The sequence below is a fragment of the Oncorhynchus masou genome, chromosome 31, assembly GCF_036934945.1.
Source record: "Oncorhynchus masou masou isolate Uvic2021 chromosome 31, UVic_Omas_1.1, whole genome shotgun sequence".
Classification (NCBI taxonomy): Eukaryota; Metazoa; Chordata; class Actinopteri; order Salmoniformes; family Salmonidae; genus Oncorhynchus; species Oncorhynchus masou.
This window is the reverse complement of record NC_088242.1, coordinates 15406150-15430866: the sequence shown is the minus strand read 5'-3', so window position 1 is coordinate 15430866 and position 24717 is coordinate 15406150. Positions and strand designations below refer to the sequence as shown.

General features: G+C 44.0%; 1 protein-coding gene across 1 annotated transcript; it reads right to left on the bottom strand.

Moving 5' to 3' along the window:
* Nucleotides 1–11210: 11210 nt before the first annotated feature.
* LOC135523492 (MARVEL domain-containing protein 1-like) lies at nt 11211–12557 on the bottom strand. Its single transcript, XM_064950195.1, has one exon. It carries the CDS (start codon nt 12300–12302, stop codon nt 11814–11816), a length of 489 nt encoding a protein of 162 aa, XP_064806267.1. The 5' UTR covers nt 12303–12557; the 3' UTR covers nt 11211–11813.
* Between the last annotated feature and the right edge of the window lie 12160 nt (nt 12558–24717).

The following is a 24717-nucleotide window of genomic DNA, read 5'->3' as shown; positions in this document are numbered from 1 at the left end:
AAGCGAGTCCTGTATAGACCACACCAAGCGAGTCCTGTATAGACCACACCAAGAGAGTCCTGTATAGACCACCAGTCCTGTATAGACCACACCAAGCGAGTCCTGTATAGACCACACCAAGAGAGTCCTGTATAGACCACACCAAGAGAGTCCTGTATAGACCACACAGTCCTGTATAGAGCGAGTCCTGTATAGACCACACCAAGCGAGTCCTGTATAGACCACACCAAGCGAGTCCTGTATAGACCACACCAAGCGAGTCCTGTATAGACCACACCAAGCGAGTCCTGTATAGACCACCACAGTCCTGTAAGAGAGTCCTGTATAGACCACACCAAGAGAGTCCTGTATAGACCACACCAAGAGAGTCCTGTATAGACCACACCAAGCGAGTCCTGTATAGACCACACCAAGCGAGTCCTGTATAGACCACACCAAGCGAGTCCTGTATAGACCACACCAAGAGAGTCCTGTATAGACCACACCAAGAGAGTCCTGTATAGACCACACCAACACCGAGTCCTGTATAGACCACACCAAGCGAGTCCTGTATAGACCACACCAAGCGAGTCCTGTATAGACCACACCAAGCGAGTCCTGTATAGACCACACCAAGCGAGTCCTGTATAGACCACACCCAGTCCTGTATAGACCACACCAAGCGAGTCCTGTATAGACCACACCAGAGAGTCCTGTATAGACCACACCAAGAGAGTCCTGTATAGACCACACCAAGCGAGTCCTGTATAGACCACACCAAGCGAGTCCTGTATAGACCACACCAAGCGAGTCCTGTATAGACCACACCAAGCGAGTCCTGTATAGACCACACCAAGAGAGTCCTGTATAGACCACACCAAGAGAGTCCTGTATAGACCACACCAAGCGAGTCCTGTATAGACCACACCAGTCCTGTATAGACCACCAAGCGAGTCCTGTATAGACCACACCAAGCGAGTCCTGTATAGACCACACCAAGAGAGTCCTGTATAGACCACACCAAGAGAGTCCTGTATAGACCACACCAAGCGAGTCCTGTATAGACCACACCAAGCGAGTCCTGTATAGACCACACCAAGCGAGTCCTGTATAGACCACACCAAGAGAGTCCTGTATAGACCACACCAAGCGAGTCCTGTATAGACCACACCAAGCGAGTCCTGTATAGACCCACCAAGAGAGTCCTGTATAGACCACAGTCCAAGAGAGTCCTGTATAGACCACACCAAGCGAGTCCTGTATAGACCACACCAAGCGAGTCCTGTATAGACCACACCAAGCGAGTCCTGTATAGACCACACCAAGAGAGTCCTGTATAGACCACACCTGTATAGACCACACCAAGAGTCCTGTATAGACCACACCAAGAGAGTCCTGTATAGACCACACCAAGCGAGTCCTGTATAGACCACACCAAGCGAGTCCTGTATAGACCACACCAAGAGAGTCCTGTATAGTCCTGTATAGACCACACCAAGAGAGTCCTGTATAGTCCTGTATAGACCACACCAAGCGAGTCCTGTATAGACCACACCAAGCGAGTCCTGTATAGACCACACCAAGCGAGTCCTGTATCCTGTATAGACCACACCAAGCGAGTCCTGTATAGACCACACCAAGAGTCCTGTATAGTCCTGTATAGACCACACCAAGCGAGTCCTGTATAGACCACACCAAGCGAGTCCTGTATTGACCACACCAAGCGAGTCCTGTATAGACCACACCAAGCGAGTCCTGTATAGACCACACCAAGCGAGTCCTGTATAGACCACACCAAGCGAGTCCTGTATAGACTTTACTTCACACACAAACACCCGTACATAGCTCCCCACTGCCCTCCATTTGGCAAATCTGACCATAATTCTATCCTCCTGATTCCTGCTTTCAAGCAAAAATTAAAGCAGGACGCACATATTCATAAAGCGTCTGATCCTAGATCAGCACTCTTACTCTGAATACGCTCTGTAACTAGACACAGACATTCCCAAAGAGAGAGGTAGATGGCACTTTGTTCATGCTCTTGAAGAAAGCCTGCCAGTGATGTAATTATAGCTGTGAATCATTATTTAGTCATTATGGGCCATTTTGACTGATGAAGTCCGTTTCAGATTTCTTGGCAGAAAATGGCTGACAAGACATTCCTATCAGTCATTCAGCTAATTGATGTCAGTCCATAGTATCTATGATGTTTTATTCCAATATTTTTTTGTAAGACAGTACTTCACGGTCTCTCCCTGTCATTTAGGACTTGCTTTACTCTGCACTAGTGTCCAGGGATTTGAGAGACAGATAGGGAGAAACTCGATAGAGGAACCAGACAGAAAAATACATATCGCTTCGTACATCCCTCCCTTCCTTCATGTCTCTCTGACTCAGCACAGAACATGGGTCATGTTCCAACATTGTCACATCTCTTCCTTCATGTCTCTCTGGCTCAGCACAGAACATGGTCATGTTCCAACATTTTCACATCTCTTCCTTCATGTCTCTCTGGCTCAGCACAGAACATGGTCCTGTTCCAACATTTTCACAACTCTTCCTTCATGTCTCTCTTGCTCAGCACAGAACATGGGTCCACTAGGTTTAGGCTGTATCATAAACTCTGTGGCTGGATTTATTTCTGCTTCATTGTTGTGCTTTGTTTCTTTTTTCTCTCTGAGGAGTAAGTTAGCAGGAAATGTGTGTTTCCAGGAATATACCATTGGTTTTGGCCACATCAGCCACCTGCTCACACCACTGATTCACATTCACAATGTGTTATTTCCTTTTATAAAATATTTTATTTGTGATAACTGATTTTTTATAACACAAAATATGCACATCCAAAATGATAACAATACAGATGCATACAAACATGCACAACATCAGCCCTGCCCGGACACACCTGCTCACACCCCCATCTCCAGCGCCCGTATCACTCTCCACCACATGGCCTCAAACTGCACCAACAGTTTCTCTCCGTCGCCCACGCACTTTCAGCATTTAGATAATAAATAATTTGACCTTTCCATTGTGTTAATGCTGGAGGATTGGTTTACCGTTAAAAGTCAAAATGGATTTGAAGACGATTGACGAGAAGAGTATCGGGTATCTCATTGCACCCTCATATGCCATGTCTTTGAAATACGCAGACAGACATCTCCCTGCAGACCACTTCTACATCACTAATCATCAACCCTTCTCCCCCTCCCAATAGCAAGGCTATGCTCACTGAGTCTGTACATAGTCAAATCTTTCCTTCATTTTGGGTCAGTCACAGTGGTCAGGTATTCTGCAACTGCGTACTCTCTGTTTAGGGCCAACTAGCATTCTAGTTTGCACTGTTTTTTTATTAATTCTTTCCAAAGTGTAAGTAATTCACTTTCAGTTTTCTCGTGATTTGGTTGAGTGTAATTGTGTTGCTGTCCTCTCCGTGTCTCTTTCTCACACACACACACACACACACACACACACACACACACACACACACACACACACACACACACACACACACACACACACACACACACACACACACACACACACACACACACAGATACAACAATAATCACACACATACACAGTTCCAAACACAGAGGCAGTGATTACAGAGTAAAGGCACAACTCTTCAGTGGCATCCCAGCGATTGAGCCCACTGATCTCACTCACACAGAACTACCCTACACCTTGAGCTCTTTCTCCCCTCTCTCTCCAGATGACATCCTGCGACGAGTGAGGTCTGGCTGCCCGACAATCTTCCCGTTCAACCCCATCCCCTCCTCCCTTCTCCAGACCATCACTGGAGACCTTCTCCCAGTCCTCACTTCCCTCATCAACGCATCCCTGACTACTGGCTACGTCCCCTCTGACTTCAAAATTGGCCAAGTTGCTCACCTCCTCAAAAGAAACCAACTCTCGACTCATCTGGTGTCAAAAACGATTGACCTGTATCCCTTCTTTCTTTTCTATTCAAAACACTTGAACATGCTGTCTAGGATCAACTCTATCGCCATCTCTCTCAGAATGATTTTCTTGACCCTAACCAGACAGCCTTCAAGACGGGTCACTCAAATGAGACTCCACTGTGTCACAGAGGCTCTCCTCACTGCCAGAGCTGACTCTCTCTCCTCTGTGTCACGGAGGCTCTCCTCACTGCCAGAGCTGACTCTCTCTCCTCTGTGTCACGGAGGCTCTCCTCACTGCCAGAGCTGACTCTCTCTCCTCTGTGTCACGGAGGCTCTCCTCACTGCCAGAGCTGACTCTCTCTCCTCTGTGTCACGGAGGCTCTCTGCACTGCCAGAGCTGACTCTCTCTCCTCTGTGTCACGGAGGCTCTCCTCACTGCCAGAGCTGAATCTCTCTCCTCTGTGTCACGGAGGCTCTCTGCACTGCCAGAGCTGACTCTCTCTCCTCTGTGTCACGGAGGCTCTCCTCACTGCCAGAGCTGAATCTCTCTCCTCTGTGTCACGGAGGCTCTCTGCACTGCCAGAGCTGACTCTCTCTCCTCTGTGTCACGGAGGCTCTCCTCACTGCCAGAGCTGAATCTCTCTCCTCTGTGTCACGGAGGCTCTCTGCACTGCCAGAGCTGAATCTCTCTCCTCTGTGTCACGGAGGCTCTCCGCACTGCCATAGCTGACTCTCTCTCCTCTGTGTCACGGAGGCTCTCCGCACTGCCAGAGCTGACTCTCTCTCCTCTGTGTCACGGAGGCTCTCTGCACTGCCATAGCTGACTCTCTCTCCTCTGTGTCACGGAGGCTCTCCGCACTGCCATAGCTGACTCTCTCTCCTCTGTGTCACGGAGGCTCTCCGCACTGCCATAGCTGACTCTCTCTCCTCTGTGTCACGGAGGCTCTCCGCACTGCCATAGCTGACTCTCTCTCCTCTGTGTCACGGAGGCTCTCCTCACTGCCAGAGCTGACTCTCTCTCCTCTGTGTCACGGAGACTCTCCTCACTGCCAGAGCTGACTCTCTCTCCTCTGTGTCGCGGAGGCTCTCTGCACTGCCAGAGCTGACTCTCTCTCCTCTGTTCTCATCCTCCTAGATCTATCCACTGCCTTCGACACGTGAACCATCAGGTCCTCCTCTCCACCCTCTCAAGGCTGCGCGTCTCAGGCGCTGCACACTCTTGGACTGCATCCTACCTGGCCGGCCGCTCCTACCACTTGACGTGGAGAGTATCTGTGTCTGCACTACGTACTGTCGCTACTGGTGTCCCCTGGTTCTAGTCTCTCTCCTCTTCCCTCTATATACCAAGTCATATCCTCACATTGTCTCTCCTATCATTTCTGTGAGGATGACAATCAACTACTTTTCTCCTTCCCTCCTTCTGACACCCAGTTGGCGACACGCATCTCTGCGTGCCTGGCAGATATCTCAACTTGGATGTCAGCCCACCACCTCAAGCTCAACCTCGACAAGACAGAGCTGCTCTTCCTCCCGGGGAGGCCTGCCTGCCTGCTCAAAAACCTCTCCACCAGTGGTTGACAGCTCCACAGTGTCGCCCTCCCAAAGCGTAAATAACCTTCACGTGACCCTAGACAACACCCTGTCGTTCTCTGCAAAAATCAAAGCAGTGACTCGCTCCTGCAGGTTCATGCTCCACAACATCAGTAGAGTATGACCCTACCTCACACAGGAAGCAGCACAATTCCTAATCCAGGCACTTGTCCTCTCCCATCTGAACTACCGCAACTCGTTGTTGGCTGGGTTCTCCTCTTGTGCCATCAAACCCCTGCAACTTATCCAGAATGCTGCAGCCCGCCTGGTTTTGAACCTTCTCAAGTTCTCTCATGTCACCCACTCCTCTGTACAACCACTGGCTTCCAGTCGAAGCTTGCATCCACTACAAGACCATGGTGCTTTCTGACGGATCAGCAAGAGGAACTGCCCCTCCCTACCTTCAGGCTATGATCAAACTCCACACCCCAACCCGAGCACTCCGTTCTGCCACTTCAGGTCTCTTGTCTGTGATATGTGGTTGTCCCACAGAGCTATCGTAAGATGAATGCATTAACTGTAAGTCGCGTCTACTAAAGGACAAAAAATGTCAAATGTAGAATGTTAATTAATGAGGGTGTTATTACCGAAGAAGAGAACCCGGTCTCTGGTGTTTAGTGTCATTGGTTTTAATACATTTGGCCTTAACATGGAGGACATTTCAGGAATAATTAGGAACAGATTTGGTTCTGTTTTTGATATAGACATGGATTCTTTCTTGCCAACAAATTTGGTGTAGTTATTTTCATATCAAAGGTATGTAATCTCATGTCCTTGCCATTACAAATTGTTGTAGGCTGCAAAACACAAGTGGTGTGTTTGTAAAGGCACAGATAATACGCCCATGTCCTGACGACTTCTCAGAGCATTGGAATGTTGTTGCCAGTCAAAACAAAAACACTGGACGAGGCCTACCAAAAATTATTATAGTCACGCCCCCCCCAAAAAAACTGCTATTTTTTAAAGGTTTTTGGTTGATAGCTTGCTGCCATATTTTAAAAAACACACTAAAATATATACTTTGATAAGTTAATAAATTAATACTGACATTAAATTACAGAACAAAATATGGACAAACCAATAGGAATTTGAGCCAAGAAGACAAGAGGACACTCCCTTATCTTTGGGGTACAGAAAATACCCCCCTCCCCTCCTCTCCCATATGAGACCTCCTGCCTCCCTCCCCTAGTCCCCCATCCCTTACTCCTCTGTCCCCTCTGTCCTCCCCTCTCTCTCTCAAACCACCGTCTTCTCGCCCCGGCACTTCCTACAGCCCACATACACCGCCGAGACAAGATACACCACGATGCGAGCACGTTGGCAGCCAGGTAGACTTTATACATTGCTCTAGGTTGCAGTGTGCGTACCGCTTGGTCTTCTATATCATGTCGCCAGTCACTGGTAGATACAGCACCGCGACCGCCATGTAATGAATTAGGTTGCCCTCCCAAGATGAGGACGAGGTCCTGCTTATCCAGGAGAGTGATGAAGAAGGCGGCGAGGGTGAGGAGCCAGAAAGAGGACTGCCACAAACAAGACCAAGTGGATGGAGCCTTCGTATTTGTTGGCGGCAATTGTAACCCAATGTCCAGCTCCGAATAGGATTTAGATGAAGCTGAGAAAAGTCTTGAGGAAGTCCTGGGAAATGTTTGGGGCGGGGGGGGAATCTCTGCTCTGGAGAACACTGGGTCCTTTTACTGAGTAGAGCTGGGGATTTCAATCTAACACCGACTCAAATAAAAGATAGAAAAAAAGGAGGGTAGATTTCTTAATAGGTGGTTAGAAGTGTCAAATTTGTCAGAGTTGTTTTTTCTTCTGTACAGACCCAGGTACAGCTGATCTAGGATGAGGGCCTACTCTACTCTGGGTATGATTTGTTAATATGGGCACAGAAATTCCCAAATAGAAAGACAGACGGCACTTTGTTCATGTACTTGAAGATACTGAAAGGGAAAGGGGGTACCTAGTCAGTTGCAAAACTGAATGCATTCAACCGTAATGTGTCTTCTGCATTTAACCCAACCACTCTGAATCAGAAAGCCTGCCCGTGATGTAATTATAGCTGTGAATCACAGTCGAGTCATTGTGGGCCATTTGGAATGATGAAGTCCGTTTTAGATTTCTTGGCAGAAAATGGCCAACAACACATCCCTATCAGTCATTCAGCTAGTTGATGTCAGTCCATAGCAACAGTATTGTTTTGTATGATACAGTACTTCACTGTCTCTCCCTATCCTTTAGGACTTGTTTCACTCTGCACTCATTTTTAGGGGTTTGAGAGAGACAGACAGGGAGAGACAGATAGAAAAAAGACAGGTAATAGGGACATGGAGAGAGAGACACATCCCCACCCCAACCAGTCGACACCTCCCCAAACAAACCCCAGCCACACTCCCACAGATCAGTTTATTCCCCTTCTACACCTGATCAAATTTCCAAATGGCTATATTTACTGTACAACATAACACATATTCACCCTGCACACCCTAATTGACAAACAAACAAAGACGAAATCTTCTCATGCCTTGTTGATTTTTGCTTTAACTAGGCAAGTCAGTTAAGAACAAACTCTCATTTACAATGACAGCCTAGGAACAATAGGTTAAGTGCCTTGTTCAGGGGTAGAATGACAGCCTAGGAACAGTGGGTTAACTGCCTTGTTCAGGGGAAGAAAGACAGATTTTTAACTTGTCAGCTCAGGGATTGGATCTTGCAACCTTTCAGTTACTGGCTCAACACTCTAACCACTAGGCTACCTGCTGCTTTGTTGAGATCCTGATTGGCACAGCGGGCTAAGGCACTGCATCTCAGTGCTTGAGGCGTTACTACAGACACCCTGGTTTGAATCCAGGCTGTATCACAACTGGCCGTGATTGGGAGTCCCACAGGGCAGTGCACTTAGCCCAGCATCGTCCGGGTTTGGAAGGTGTAGGCCGTCATTGTAAATAAGGTCCTTCTCCCCCATTTGCTCAGTTTGGCCAGCTCTAGGAAGAGTTTGGTGGTTCCAAACTTCTTCCAAGAATGATGGAGGCAACTGTGTTCTTGGGGACCTTAAATGATGTAAAAAAAACAATTGGTATCCTACCACAGATCTGTGCCTTGACACAATCCTGTCTCGGAGCTCTACGGACAATTCCTTCAACCTCATGCATGGTTATTGCTCTGACATGCACTCAACTGTGGGACCTTATATACACAGGTGTGTGCCTTTCCAAATCTTGTCCAATCAATTGAATTTACCACAGGTGGACTCCAATCAAGTTGTAGAAACATCTCAAGGATGATCAAAGGAAACAGGATGCACCTGAGCTCAATTTTGAGTCTCATAGCAAAGGGTCTGAATACTTATGTAAAAAAAGGTATTTCAGTTTTTTATTCTTAATACATTTGCAAAAATATCATTATGGGGTATTGTGTGTAGATTGCTGAGCTTTTTTTGTTATCCATTTTAGAATATGGCTGTAACCTAACAAAATGTGGAAAAAGTCAAGGGGTCTGAATACTTATGGAAGGCACTGTTCAGCCATAACATGACATTTAAAATGTCTCTATTCCTTTGGGACATTTGTGAGTGTAATGTTTACTGTTCATTTTTATTATCTATTTGACTTGCTTTGGGAATGTAAACATATGTTCCTAACCCCTTTGAATTGAATTTAATTGAGAGAGATAGAGAGAGACCATTGAAGTGTTAACTGGTCTCGCCCAGTCTACTCTAGTCCAGTTTGAGTCCATACAGGAAATGTCTCTCTGGTTGAGTAGCCAGAGTAAATATCACTGGGCTGGCACTCTTAACTAATCTGTCTGGCTTTATATGTGTTGAAGTGCCCTTCTCCCAGGGTTTCTCTCTATCCCAATGCTCTCACTCGCTCATTCTCTTTCACTCTTTATATTTTCCTCACACTCTCTCTCTCTCTCTCTCGTCCCCATCTTTCTTCCTTTCCCTCCATCTCTGTCCTACCTCCCCCTACTCACTTTATTTCTTCGTTAAGATGGTAAAACACAATCTCACTCTATTCCACATCTGTCCAATAGCTCTCTTTCTTTCTCTCTCTCTCTCTCTCTCTCACTCACCCATGTTCTTAAACACTAGGCAGCAGCTCCGACACACATTACACATAGTTCCTTGGCAGACGCTCTTAGGTACAGTGTCTGCTCTTACATTCAGTCCATACACGGTTGAGTCAAAATATCTGGTTCTGACTAGAGAGAAAATGACAACTCCTTTATGCAACATAAGCTTAGCTGTCAGCTTCCCCAAAAACAAATCATATTCACATAACTGTACTTTTGGAAAGAGTATCAAATGAGAAGTATTTGTTACTGATTGAAGTTGTGAGCGCAGGAGGGGTGGAGTTAGCAGGTCTTATTGAGGAGGGAAGGATCTACTTTCTATCTGAGCTGTTTGCTTGGCCTGTGTTGCAGACCCATCACTTATGTATGTATCTCTCTCTCACATACATACGTACATACATACGTACGTACATACATACATACATACATACATACATACATACATACATACATACATACATACATACATACATACATACATACATACATAGATTTACTTTATCCCTTCAATGCATCTGTTCAACATTAGCCTTACGATTCCATCTTGTGTTTTGTGTCCTCCAGTCTACTCAGGGCTCAGAAACCAACATTTTCACAATGCTTCCTTCCTCCCTTGCTTTTTGCCTCTCTGGCTCAGCACAGAACATGGGTCCTGTTCCACAATATTAATATCGCTTCCTACATCCCTCCCTTCTTTCATGTCTCTCTGGCTCAGCACAGAACATGGTCCTGTTCCAACATTTTCACATCTCTTCCTTCATGTCTCTCTGGCTCAGCACAGAACATGGGTCCACTAGGTTTAGGCTGTGTCATAAACTCTGTGGCTGGATTTATTTCTGCTTCATTGTCGTGCTTTGTTTCTTTTTTCTCTCCTGAGGAGGAAGTTAGCAGGAAATGTGTGTTTCCCAGGAATAGACCACTACTCATCTCGTCTCCCTGCAGACCACTTCTAAATCACTAATCAACAACCCTTCTCTTCCCTCCCCCTCCCCTCCCCTCCCCTCCACACCCTAAACCCCCACAGTTAATTCCTGTAAGAACTGCCACTTTCCCAATCACTATGATCTTCATCTCTCTCTCTGTCACACACACACACACACACACACACACACACACACACACACACACACACACACTCACAGATATAACAATAATCACATAAATACATACACATACACAATTCCAGTCACAGGGGAAGTGATTACAGAGTAAAGGCACACACTCTTCTGTCTTTCATGTGGCTGTGTGGCATCCCAGCCACCCCTGCTGATTGGTTAAGCCAGTTCGTCTGGGCTCCCCACCCCAATCTGGCTCTCGTTTGGGAAACCAACACCATCATCTGCACTTCAACACACACACTCACATAGACACACACACATAAGTAGGGCCAGACAGAGTTTGCAGAGGCATACTTTTCAGATTAGAAAAAAACTCTGGAAATTGTTATTATTGGAAACAAACAGGACTACTGTAGGCAATGCTTGACTTGGACTGAAATAGGTTCCGGTACTCATTATGTGTGCCAGTACACTTTATATGTAGGTTCAGGAGCTCCATAATGCTTTTGAGCTAATATTCTATAATAGGAACAGAAGCTCAAGCAGCAGAACATTTGAGATGCTGGTACTCAGCTCCGGCATTAATGACAGTGATATTACCAAAGAAAAGAACCCTGATATTAGTTTTAATGCATCAACATTTGGTCTTAACATGAAGGACACTTTAATTAGGAACAGACTTGGTTTTGTTTTTGATATAGACAAGGATTCATTCTTGCTAAAAGAACACTTAAAAACATTAGCAACAAATATGGTGTAGTTATTTTCATATCAAAGGCATATAATCTCATGTCCTTGCTATTACAGCTTGTTGTAGGCTGAAAAGCATCAGGTATTTGTTTTTAAAAGGCACAGATAACACGCCCATGCCTGGACATCTCAGAGCTTTGGAATGTTGTTGCCAGTCAAAACAAAAACACTGGACTAGGCCTACCAAAAATTATTATAGTCCAACAAAAAAACACACAGATAAAAATATAAAATATATACTTTGGTAAGCTACTGAAATGATACTGACATTAAATTACGGAACAGAATATGGACAAACCTGTAGGAGTTTGAGCCAAGAAGACACTCAGTTTTGGAGGACATAAAAATACCCCATCTCCACCCGTGTCCTCTCCCCTATCCAGGGAAAGCTCTTGCCTCCCTCCACCAGTCCTCTGCCCTATCCCTCACTCTGTTCCCCTGTGTCCTCCCTTCTCTCTCAAACCACCGTCTGCTCACCCCGGCACTTCCTACAGCCCATATACACCGCGGAGACAAGATACACCACAGCGGCCAGACATGCGAACACAGTGGCAGCCAGGTAGACTTTATACAGACAGTTGTGTTTGTATTGCTCCAGGTTGCAGTATGCGTAGCGCTCCGTTTTGTAGATCATGACGCCGATCACCGGTAGATAAAGTACCGCAGCCGCGATGTCGTGAAGAACATTGCTAAGCAACCACCGGTCCCCTCCTAAAATGGGGACGAGGTCCTTCTTGTCCAGGAGAGTGATGAAGAAGGCGGCGAGGGTGAGGAGCCAGAAGAGGACTGCCACTAACAGGACGAAGTGGATGGAGCCTTCGTATTTGTTGGCGGCGATTGTGACCCATAGTCCAGCTCCGAATAGGATTTGGAGAATTCGGATGATGCCGAGAAAACTCTTGAGGAAGTCCCGGAAATGTGTGCTCACCTCCGGCTGGGGGGGCATCTCTGCTCCAGCGAACACTGGGACCTTTTACTGAGTAGAGCAGGGGAGTTCAATCTACCACCAACTGATAATAAGGACAGAAAAAACGGAAAAGTAAAAGGGAGGGTAGATTTATTTGTCAATAGGTGGTTAGAAGTGTAATTTCTTTCAGCGAGTTGTCTTTTCTTCTGCACAGTCCAGGGTTTTGAAATTAGGAGGATTGTGTGTGTTTCGTCTTTTCCGTTTCCTTTCCACTCCCCCCCCCCTCTCTCTCTCTCTCGGGGGTTGGGGTAGGAAACCGAAAGGGGGACGGATTCAAATTCAAAGACCGCTCCTCCTCTCAATTCAATTCAAAGGACATTATTGCCATGGGAAACATATGTTTACATTGCCAAAACAAGTGAAATAGATAATAACCAAAAGTGAAAAACAATCAAATTAACAGTAAACATTACACTCACAAAAGAATATAAGCATTTGAAATATTATATTACGACTATGTACAGTGTTGTAACAATATGCAAATAGTTGAAGTACAAAAGGCAAAATAAATAAACATAAATATGGGTTGTATTTACAATGGTGTTTGTTCTCTCTCTCACTCTCCGCCGGTCATATTGTGTGTGTGTGTGTTCGCGCAAGAGAGAGATTGTTTGACATTGTTAACATATGTTTCCCATGCCAATAAAGCGCCTTGAATTGAAATTGACTGAATTGAGAGAGACTGAGAGCTTTGCTGAGAGTTTGTTTGATTCATGTTAATCTCTTTGTTCCTCATCAATCTCTGTTCTTTAAACGCATTCAAATCTGTTCACACTCCTGACAACGTTAATACAACAATGTGTTTCGTTAGCTGGCTGTATTAAAGTAGATTTAAAAAGTTGAGTTTGACTAAACCATGCACTCTTTTCATGCCAAGTTGTCAAAAAGACACGTGCTGTTTTCAGAGTGTAGCCAAAACCTTGGAATGTGATGCATAAGAATAGAGCAGAAAATAATATCTGTTTATCTTGAAGGAATCTTGAGAGTTGGCTGAGTGTCAGAAATGTTTAGTGAGTCTGTTTTCCTGTTTTATGAGGAGACACTTCGTCGTGATAGGCTCCTTCCCTGGTTCTCAAATAATCTCCAGCAGTAGGTTACTTCCAAGAGGTTACGAATCCTTCAGAAGCACTCTGATGCCCCTTGGTGGCTTACACACACAAAGATTTGATTTGACATACTGTACATACTCACACATGAACGCACGCACGCACATACACACAGACTTACAACACACACAGCCTAATTGTGCACAATATTTTATATGCATTAAAAATATATATATTTTTTAAAACATTTATTTAACTAGGCCATACACACATCACACCCACAGACACACAGGGCATAGGTAATACACATTACACTATAGCCTTCTAAGATATGATGCAACATGTCAGTCTGATCATTGTAGATATGATTAGGTCAGGTCAATGGCTGGAGGTCATGGAAGCCAAAGGTCGTGCAGTAATCAATAGTCTTCCATCAGTTACTGAGTGCGTTGACGTCAGGGCAGAACACATAATGGCAACCTAAAGATGACGAGTTCACGTAGGTTTCTAAATGTCAGTATGATGCCATGTCCCTTCTTGATGATGCACAATTATACAGTTTTATGTCATGAGTGCATTCAACTCTTGCAATCTTGTAACCCACTGTGAAAGTGTGAAGTTAGTGTGCACAGGGAGATGCCATACACTTCAGGGACATTTCGTACCCAAGCAGGCAAAGGCACACACACTGTAGGGGAGTGATTTTTGTCTCACACATAATCGTCAAGCCCGTCACACACAGCTTCGTGCCAGGAGCATTGACGTCAATAGATTAACTACGTGGCCGAGGGGCAGATCTTCACACCATGCTCCGCCCACAAACTCTGATTGCTCGAGAAAACATTCCATCCGGCCCTATAAGGTGGGGTTAATTACCATGTCCATTCTCATTGGTAGATGGGTCTACACCACTGTGCCTGAGATGACAAAACTACAGAGTGCGGCCAAAACTACAGAGTGCGGCCAAAACTACAGAGTGCGGCCAATTGACAACACTGAGTACACAGAGCCATTGATAAATCAAAGGTCCTTTATTATCCATAACTGACCGGATATACCGCAGTGCAGAACAGAACAAAATAACATAGAGTAAATGATATTGGAAAAAGCATACGAACAACGTGTCACTATCATTTTAGGGTAAGAACGTGTTTCCTAAAGTATTTGTTATTCCAGAGTTGTGTATTCGGCTGTTACGCACGAGACCATCCTTGACCTATATTGGCTGGGTGGAAGACTCATTTCCAAAACTCTTTGTTTGCAGCTGAAATACAGTCGTTTCTGGCCTCGTACCTTTACACAAAAGGAGTCTAAATACGTATGTTTTGATGCAGATTAACAAAAGAAAAGTAAACGTGTTTGTTTATTTTCACTGGATAAGACAGGAAAAATACTCCAGATATAACAGACTGACCCTAGCCCCCCAACACAAACTATTGCAGCATAATTACTAGAGTCCTATCTGTGCATTTTTTTAACCTTTATTTAACTATGCAAGTCAGTTGAGAACAAATACTTATTTTCAGTGACAGCCTAGGAACAATGGGTTAACTGCCTTGTTCAGGGGCAGAACAACAGATTTTTACCTTGTCAGCTCAGGGATTGATCTTGCAACCTTTCAGTTACTAGTCCAACGCTCTAACCACTAGGCTACCTGCCGCCCCATGATGGAATCGTTGACAACACACTATATTATAATATATAATAAACCTCATTTCATGACATATTGGGTCAATTCATCAATATTCAGACTTAACACTTGTTAGGGCTATTGTCCTTTTTTCTCAATTTCCACCTGACTGACATGCCCAAAGTAAACTGCCTGTTGCTCGGGCCCTGAAGCCAGGATATGCATATAATTGGTAAAGAAGACACTTTGAAGGTTGTAGAAATGTTAACATGATGTCGGAGACTATAACACAATAGATATGGTAGGAGAAAATCCAAAGAAAAACCAACCATTTGAGAGCCCATGCTCTTATAGTGGAAAGTATAGGGTTATTCTGAAATCTAGCTCTCAGGATGCAATTCCTATGGCTTCCACTGGGTGTCAGTAGTCTATGTTCAAGGTTTCAAGCTTGTTTCTTCCAAAACGAGGAGGAATGATATGCTTTACCACAGGGATAGACTTTGAAATCCGTGTATGCGCGCGAGGAAGAGGACACGCACCTGCTAATATCGTTTTCCTATTGAACATACTTCCTTCCTTATAAAATATGATAGTTTAATTACATAAATAGAAACGTATTTTGACTTGTTGAAACAAAGTTTAGGGGAAGATTTTCGGATTCCTATCTTGGCATGTTGAACGAGTGGATTACTCAAATCGATGGTGCCAACTAAACAGACTTTTTGGGATATAAAAAAGGATCTTATCTAACAAAACGACAACATGTTGTAGCTGGGACCCTTTGGATGACAAATCAGAGGAAGATTTTCAAAAAGTAAGTATATTTAATCGCTATTTGTGAATTGATGAAACTGATGGAAAAATATTTTGATGTGGGGCGCCGTCCTCAAACAACCACATGCATGCTTTCGCTGTAATAGCTATTGTAAATCGTACAGTGCCGTTAGATTAACACGAATGTAAGCTTTTAACCAATATAAGACTTGTATGTTCCTAAATGTTGTATATCCGTTATTTTTATGAATATTTATTTGAACTGCGCGCCCTCCAGCTTCACCAGAAGTTGTCCCGCTAGCGGGACGCCTAGCCTTAAGAAAGGTCGCCTATCAAATCAAATGTATTTGTCACATGCTTCGTAAACAACAGGTGTGGGTTAACATTGAAATGATTACCAACAATGCAGAGAGAAAGAAAATAGAGAAATAAAGTAAAACGTAATAATAGATACACAATGAGTAACGATAAAGTGGTTATTTACAAAGGGTACATTGAGGGTTATACACTACATGACCAAAAGTAAGTAGTCACCTACTGGTCGAACATCTCATTCCAAAATGATGGGCATTAATATGGAGTTGGTTCCCCCTTTGCTGCTACTACAGCCTCCACTCTTCTGAGAAGGCTTTCCACTAGATGGTGGAGCATTGCTGCGGGACTTGCTTCCATTCAGCCACAAGCATTAGTGAGGTCGGGCAATTATGTTGGGCGATTAGGCCTGGCTCTTCGGCATTCCAATTCATCCCAAAGCTGTTCGATGGGGTTGAGGTCAGGGCTCTATGCAGGCCAGTCAAATTCTTCCACACCAGTCTTGACAAACCATTTTTGTATGGAACTTGCTTTGTGCATTGGGGAATTGGGGTGGCAGGGTAGCCTAGTGGTTAGAGCGTTGGACTAGTAACCGAAAGGTTGCAAGTTCAAATCCCCGAGCTGACAAGGTACAAATCTGTCGTTCTGCCCCTGAACAGGCAGTTAACCCACTGTTACTAGGCCGTCATTGAAAATAAGAATTTGTTCTTAACTGACCTGCCTAGTAAAATTAAAATAAAATAAATTGTCATGCTGAAACAGGAAAGGGCTTTTGCCACAACGTTGGAAGCACAGAATCATCTAGAATGTCATTGTGTGCTGGAAAGGTGGTATCCTATGACGGTGCCATGTTGAAAGTCACTGCGCTCTTCTGTCCAATATTTTTTTAGCACAAAAAGGGTAAATGCAGATAGTCTGGGTAGCTAGTTGGTTAACTTCTGTATTTAACTAGCTATTTAGTAGTCTTATGGCTTGGGGTAGAAGCTGTTCAGAGTCCTGTTGGTTCCAGATGTGGAGCATCGGTACTGCTTGCCGTGTGGTAGCAGAGAGAACAGTCTATGACTTGGGTGGCTGGAGTCTGACAATTTTTAGGGCCTTCCTCTGACACCGCCTGGTATAGAGGACCTGGGCCATCCTCTCTACCCTCTGTAGCGCCTTGCCGTTGGATGCCAAGCAGTTTCCATACAAAGCAGTGATGCAGCCAGTCAAGATGCTCTCAATGGTGCAGCTGTAGGACTTTTTCAGGATCTGAGAGCCCATGACAATTCTTTTCAGACTCCTGCACAGAAGAGGCGTTGTTGTGCCCTCTTCACAACTTTGTTGGTGTGTTTGGACCATGATGGATCATTAGTGATGTTGACACAGAGGAACTTGAAGCTCTCGGCCCCGCTCAGCTAGAGCCCTGTCGATGTGAATGGTGGTCTGCTCAGCCCTCCATTTCCTGAAATTCACGATCAGCTCCTTTGTTTCACAGACTTTGAGGGAGAGGTTGTTGCCCGGTCTCTAAGGTACTGCATCGCAATGCTAACGGCGTCACTACAGATTCGGGTTGCAGCCGTCTTTGTCCCATTGCGTTCTACCGACTCCTGTGATGGGCCGGGCGCATACACGCTGACATGGTTGCCAGGTGTACAGTGTTTCCACTGACACATTGGTGCGACTGGCTTCTGGGTTAAGTGAGCAGTGTGTCAAGAAGCAGTGCGGCTTGGCGGGGTCATGTTTCGGAGGACGCATGGCTCTCGACCCTAGCCTCTTCCCGAGTCCGTACTGGAGTTACAGCAATGGGGACAAGTCTGTAACTACCAATTAGATATCACAAAAAAGGGGTAAAATTTCATTTTAGTTGCCTGGTTTGCTAGATTGACATATACGAAATACATTTTTAAACAGATGGGTTTATTGGTGTAAAAAACACCAGTTATTCTATTTCGGACCCCCAGGCTGCATGATGTCATGCAGCCTGTTGTTCTTGTGTGTTTATACTTTTTCATAACGACATGTTTGATGTTGGACGACAATAGAATGTTCATGATGTCACTGCGACAACTGTATACAGACATGTAGATAGAAGTAGTATAAACCGGCGTCTAGTCTGGAAATCTTTTGTTAGAAAACTACCGTACTCACTATTTTGCACATGGCCTCACATGTGAATCATTAAAGAGATGTGTGGGGCGAAGGCTTAAAACCTCTTAAAGATCGGGCTACTTTTTTCAACATTCTGTTAAAAATCGCGCAACATTTCAACGTCCTGCTACTCATGCCAGGAATATAGTATATGCATATGATTAGTATGTGTGCATAGAAAACACTCTGAAGTTTCTAGAACTGGTTCAATGGTGTCTGTGACTATAACAGAACGAGTTCCGTGGTCAAAATCGCCAGAAAACCTGGTCACTAAATCGACGAAGAAAAAAAATCAATCCGCCACCCCAAGTATTGTCTATTGGAAGGAAAAATAATTAAGAGTGAGATTACAGTTCCAACAGCTTCCACATGATGCTGCCAGTGTTGTGATTTCGATTCAACTAAATCCTTGGTCATCTGAGTAATAGCCACATCCGGTTGTCAAGTCCACAGATGTAAACAATGGAACCGGAAAAGTTAGTTACGTTACCCATACGCTTGCTTATTGAATACAGATCGCTCCGTGATCAATTTGATCGTTTATTAACGTTTAGTAATACCTAAAGTTGGATTACAGAAGTAGTTTGAAGTGTTTTGTCAAAGTTTATAGGCAACTTTTTTAATTTTAAAAAATAACGTCGCGTTTAAATAAATGTGTTTTTACTGGATCTGACGGTGTTCATAAATTGACATTTTGGGTGCACAAAGACCGATTTAATCGAAAAAAAAGACCCATTTGTGATATTTATGGGACATATAGGAGTGCCAACAAAGAATCTCGTCAAAAGGCTACGCTAATTCCTTTGTTTACGTGCCCTTCTGGTATTTTGGCGTGTTGCCTGCTATCAGATAATAGCTACTCATGCTTTCGCCGAAAAGCATTTTACAAATCTGACTCGTTGGCTAGATTCACAACGAGTGTAGCTTGAATTGACTACCCTGTATGTGAATTTTAATGAACGTTTGAGTTTTAACGAGTGCTATTAGCATTTGGCGTAGCGCATTTGCATTTATTGTTGGAAGGGGGTGCGGTTGCGTCCCGGGTGGGCCAGAGAGGTTAAGAGGGTGTGAACGATGCTGAATGGGTGTAGACAAAGAAGAGCTCTCCTGTAGGTTTGCCAAAACATTCAAGGTCTATTTTCTCAAAAGTGTGGTTACATGTTTATCAACTTTAAAAGCAGAATTACTTTCCCATTTGTTCCTCAACTGCAGTGTATGATATACTATTTTCTAGCTCTGAATCTCTTATCCTATGTAAAAAATAAAAAAATTACTTTCAAATCGAGGTGGTCGGTCACAAATGCTATGCAAATTGCCATTCTAATATGGCATTGCTGGTATGACCTTCTGACTCAACCTCCTAGTAGAACTCCTGTTATTTCCAAAATAAACATGAAGTTGGAAAAAAAACTATGGGAAGTTCTTATTTCAGTTGTTAGTAATAAGAATTTTAAGGTGAATTGTTTTTCAAGAAGAGACAGTTCAAGGGTTAATGCAATATTTTACTTAGTGCAGCATTTCACTTACATTATTGATGTGAGTCACCTTTGGTGCATAACATTCTAAAGTGACTTTCTCGGGTTGCCGTCTATTCTAGAACCTCAACAGAAACACAGTAGATAGGCCTATCATACAATCTAAATTAACTGAATTAGATCAAATGCTTTCTAATTCCATATGGTGGAGAGAGAGAATGGCTACATTCCAAATAACCACACTAACATACAACTTCAAATGGAGCAATGTATTGGGCATGTTTTTTAAATGGAATTCTAGTATGGATATTGGAGCGAAGCCCCACTTTCCTCCAGTCGGCTACAGTTGACCTAGTGACACAGCCAGGTAACTACTGTACCTTACATAACTCTGATAATACCATTACACTGTCTGCCACTATGTCAGTTCTTCATGTGTGACCAAGCAGACTTAATTAGATGACTGGTTCTTAACAGAGTTACTGTATCAGTAGACTGGTTCTTACCATATGCAGTGTAATAGTCATTGGGACCGGATGGACCGGGTTCCTCTCTCTGCTCCTCAAAGCAGGATTAAACAATCAAGGACAGGTAGACTGACAGCAGCTTGCCTTGCACCCCACCGGGTTTCCCTTGCAAAGGGCCTGGAGGTTTTCCTAAACCATAACCTGGCCGTAAACAAATAAGGGCCCAGAGTTTCTCCTTGGCCAGGACATGCTTCAGTCACACCAATTTCAATTCAATTCAATTCAATTCAATTCAAGGGGCTTTATTGGCATGGGTAACATGTGTTAACATTGCCAAAGCAAGTAAGGTAGATAATATATAATGTGAAATAAACAAAAATTAACAGTAGACATCACACATACAGAAGTTTCAAAACAATAAAGACATTACAAATGTCATATTATATATATACACACAGTGTTTTTACAATCTACAAATGGTTAAGGACACAAGATAAAATAAATAAGCATAGATATGGGTTGTATTTACAATGGTGCGTGTTCTTCACTTGTTGCCCTTTTCTCGTGGCAACAGGTCACAAATCTTGCTGCTCTGATGGCACACTGTGGAATTTCACCCAGTAGATATGGGAGTTTTTCAAAATTGGATTTGTTTTCGAATTCTTTGTGGATCTGTGTAATCTGAGGGAAATATGTCTCTCTAATATGGTCATACATTGGGCAGGAGGTTAGGAAGTGCAGCTCAGTATCCACCTCATTTTGTGGGCAGTGAACACATAGCCTGTCTTCTCTTGAGAGCCATGTCTGCCTATGGCGGCCTTTCTCAATAGCAAGGCTATGCTCGCTGAGTCTGTACATAGTCAAAGCTTTCCTTAATTTTGGGTCAGTCACAGTGGTCAGGTATTCTGCCGCTGTGTACTCTCTGTGTAGGGCCAAATAGCATTCTAGTTTGCTCTGTTTTTTTGTTAATTCTCTCCAATGTGTCAAGTAATTATCTTTTTGTTTTCTCATGATTTGGTTGAGTCTAATTGTGCTGCTGTCCTGGGGCTCTGTAGGGTGTGTTTGTGAACAGAGTCCCAGGACCAGCTTGCTTAGGGGACTCTTCTCCAGGTTCATCTCTCTGTAGGTGATGGCTTTGTTGTGGAAGGTTTGGGAATCGCTTCCTTTTAGGTGGTTATAGAATTTAACGGCTCTTTTCTGGATTTTGATAATTAGTGGGTATCGGCCTAATTCTGCTCTGCATGCATTATTTGGTGTTCTACGTTGTACACGGAGGAAATTTTTGCAGAATTCTGCGTGCAGAGTCTCAATTTGGTGTTTGTCCCATTTTGTGAAGTCTTGGTTGGTGAGCGGACCCCGGACCTCACAACCATAAAGGGCAATGGGCTCTATGACTGATTCAAGTATTTTTAGCCAAATCCTAATTGGTATGTTGAAATTTATGTTCCTTTTGATGGCATAGAATGCCCTTCTTGCCTTGTCTCTCAGATCGTTCACAGCTTTGTGGAAGTTACCTGTGGCGCTGATGTTTAGGCCAAGGTATGTATAGTTTTTTGTGTGCTCTAGGGCAACAGTGTCTAGATGGAATTTGTATTTGTGGTCCTGGTGACTGGACCTTTTTTGGAACACCATTATTTTGGTCTTACTAAGATTTACTGTCAGGGCCCAGGTCTGACAGAATCTGTGCATAAGATCTAGGTGCTGCTGTAGGCCCTCCTTGGTTGGTGACAGAAGCACCAGATCATCAGCAAACAGCAGGCATTTGACTTCAGATTCTAGTAGGGTGAGGCCGGGTGCTGCAGACTTTTCTAGTGCCCGCGCCAGTTCGTTGATATATATGTTGAAGAGGGTGGGGCTTAAGCTGCATCACTGTCTAACCCCACGACCCTGTGTGAAGAAATGTGTGTGTTTTTTGCCAATTTTAACCACACACTTGTTGTTTGTGTACATGGATTTTATGCTGTCGTATGTTTTACCCCCAACACCACTTTCCATCAGTTTGTATAGCAGACCCTCATGCCAAATTGAGTCGAAGGCTTTTTTGAAATCAACAAAGCATGAGAAGACTTTGCTTTTGTTTTGGTTTGTTTGGTTGTCAATTAGGGTGTGCAGGGTGAATACATGGTCTGTTGTACGGTAATTTGGTAAAAAGCCAATTTGACATTTGCTCAGTACATTGTTTTCATTGAGGAAGTGTACGAGTCTGCTGTTAATGATAATGCAGAGGATTTTCCCAAGGTTACTGTTGACGCATATTCCACGGTAGTTATTGGGGTCAAATTTGTCTCCATTTTTGTGGATTGGGGTGATCAGTCCTCGGTTCCAAATATTGGGGAAGATGCCAGAGCTAAGGATCATGTTAAAGAGTTTTAGTATAGCCAATTGGAATTTGTTGTCTGTATATTTGATCATTTCATTGAGGATACCATCAACACCACAGGCCTTTTTGGGTTGGAGGGTTTTTATTTTGCCCTGTAACTCATTCAATGTAATTGGAGAATCCAGTGGGTTCTGGTAGTCTTTAATAGTTGATTCTAAGATCTGTATTTGATCATGTATATGTTTTTGTCTTTATTCTTTGTTATAGAGCCAAAAAGATTGGAGAAGTGGTTTACCCATACATCTCCATTTTGGATAGATAATTCTTCGTGTTGTTGTTTGTTTAGTGTTTTCCAATTTTCCCAGAAGTGGTTAGAGTCTATGGATTCTTCAATTACATTGAGCTGATTTCTGACATGCTGTTCCTTCTTTTTCCATAGTGTATTTCTGTATTGTTTTAGTGATTCACCATAGTGAAGGCGTAGACTATGTTCGGGTCTCGGGTCTCTATGTTTTTGGTTGGACCGGTTTCTCAATTTCTTTCTTAGATTTTTGCATTCTTCATCAAACAAATGGCATTGTTGTTAATTTTCTTCGGTTTTCTATTTGAGATTTTTCGATTTGATAGGGAAGCTGAGAGGTCAAATATACTGTCAAGATTTTCTACTGCCAAGTTTACACCTTCACTATTACAGTGGAACGTTTTACCCAGGAAATTGTCTAAAAGGGATTGAATTTGTTGTTGCCTAATTGTTTTTTGGTAGGTTTCCAAACTGCATTCCTTCCATCTATAGCATTTCTTAATGTTACTCAGTTCCTTTGGCTTTGATGCCTCATGATTGAGTATTGCTCTGTTTAGGTAGACTGATTTTGCTGTGGTCTGATAGGGGTGTCAGTGGGCTGACTGTGAACGCTCTGAGAGACTCTGGGTTGAGGTCAGTGATAAAGTAGTCTACAGTACTACTGCCAAGAGATGAGCTATAGGTGTACCTACCATAGGAGTCCCCTCGAAGCCTACCATTGACTATGTACATACCCAGCGTGCGACAGAGCTGCAGGAGTTGTGACCCGTTTTTGTTGGTTATGTTGTCATAGTTGTGCCTAGGGGGGCATACGGGGGAGGGAATGCTGTCACCGCCAGGCAGGTGTTTGTCCCCCTGTGTGCTGAGGGTGTCAGGTTCTTGTCCGGTTCTGGCATTTAGGTTGCCACAGACTAGTACACGTCCCTGGGCCTGGAAATGATTGATTTCCCCCTCCAGGATGGAGAAGCTGTCTTCATTAAAATATGGGGATTCTAGTGGGGGGATATAGGTAGCACACAGGAGGACATTTTTCTCTGTTAGGATAATTTCCTTTTGAATTTCTAGCCAAATGTAGAATGTTCCTGTTTTGATTAATTTAATGAGTGAGTTAGGTCTGCTCTATACCAAATTAGCATACCCCCTGAGTCCCTTCCCTGTTTCACACCTGGTAGTTTGGTGGATGGGACTACCAGCTCTCTGTAACCTAGAGGGCATCCAGTGGGTCTGTCTCCTCTATACCAGGTTTCTTGCAGGATGACAATGTCTGTATTACCGATTTCTTTGGTGAAGTCCGGGTTTCTGCTCTTCAGGCCAAAGGCAGATGACCTCAGGCCTTGGATATTCCAGGATGAAATAGTAAAGGCTTTTTGTTCCATAAAGTGTCCAATGTTGTTGGTCGTGGTTTGGCCTCAGGCCAGTAAGTGTGAGCAGAGCCTGCTGAGCATCTGGTACATACCATTGGCTTGGGCGAGTGTGAGAGTGGGGTCTGTAACTAAGTCTGTAACTGGCACAGTCATTCCTCTGAGTAAGATCAAGTTGCACCTAGAAACAAACTCGCATGAAAAACAATGCAAATGCAACGAGTGAGTGCTAGCCCTTAACCCTAACCTTTCATATCCTCCACAGGTAGGCCCATCTGGTGGGATCTTCTCACCACACTTGGTGTCTCTCCCCTGGGGAGGATGGATGCGGAGGCAGCATCTCCGTCTCCCTTCTCCACGGTGGCGGGGCCCTCCACACAGTAGTGTCTGCCAGAGTGGAGGAGTAGGAAGGGGGGCTCAGGGAACATCTTTGACTGGGTGAGTTTGTTATCATTTAAGATGTGGATATTCAGTTGGCAGAGCCGAAGTTAAAGGTTCAGCACAGGGATTGACAGGTGAAGGTTTTTAAGGTGAGGTTAGAACTAAGGAGGTGAGGTTAGGGTAAGCATCAAGGTTAGGAA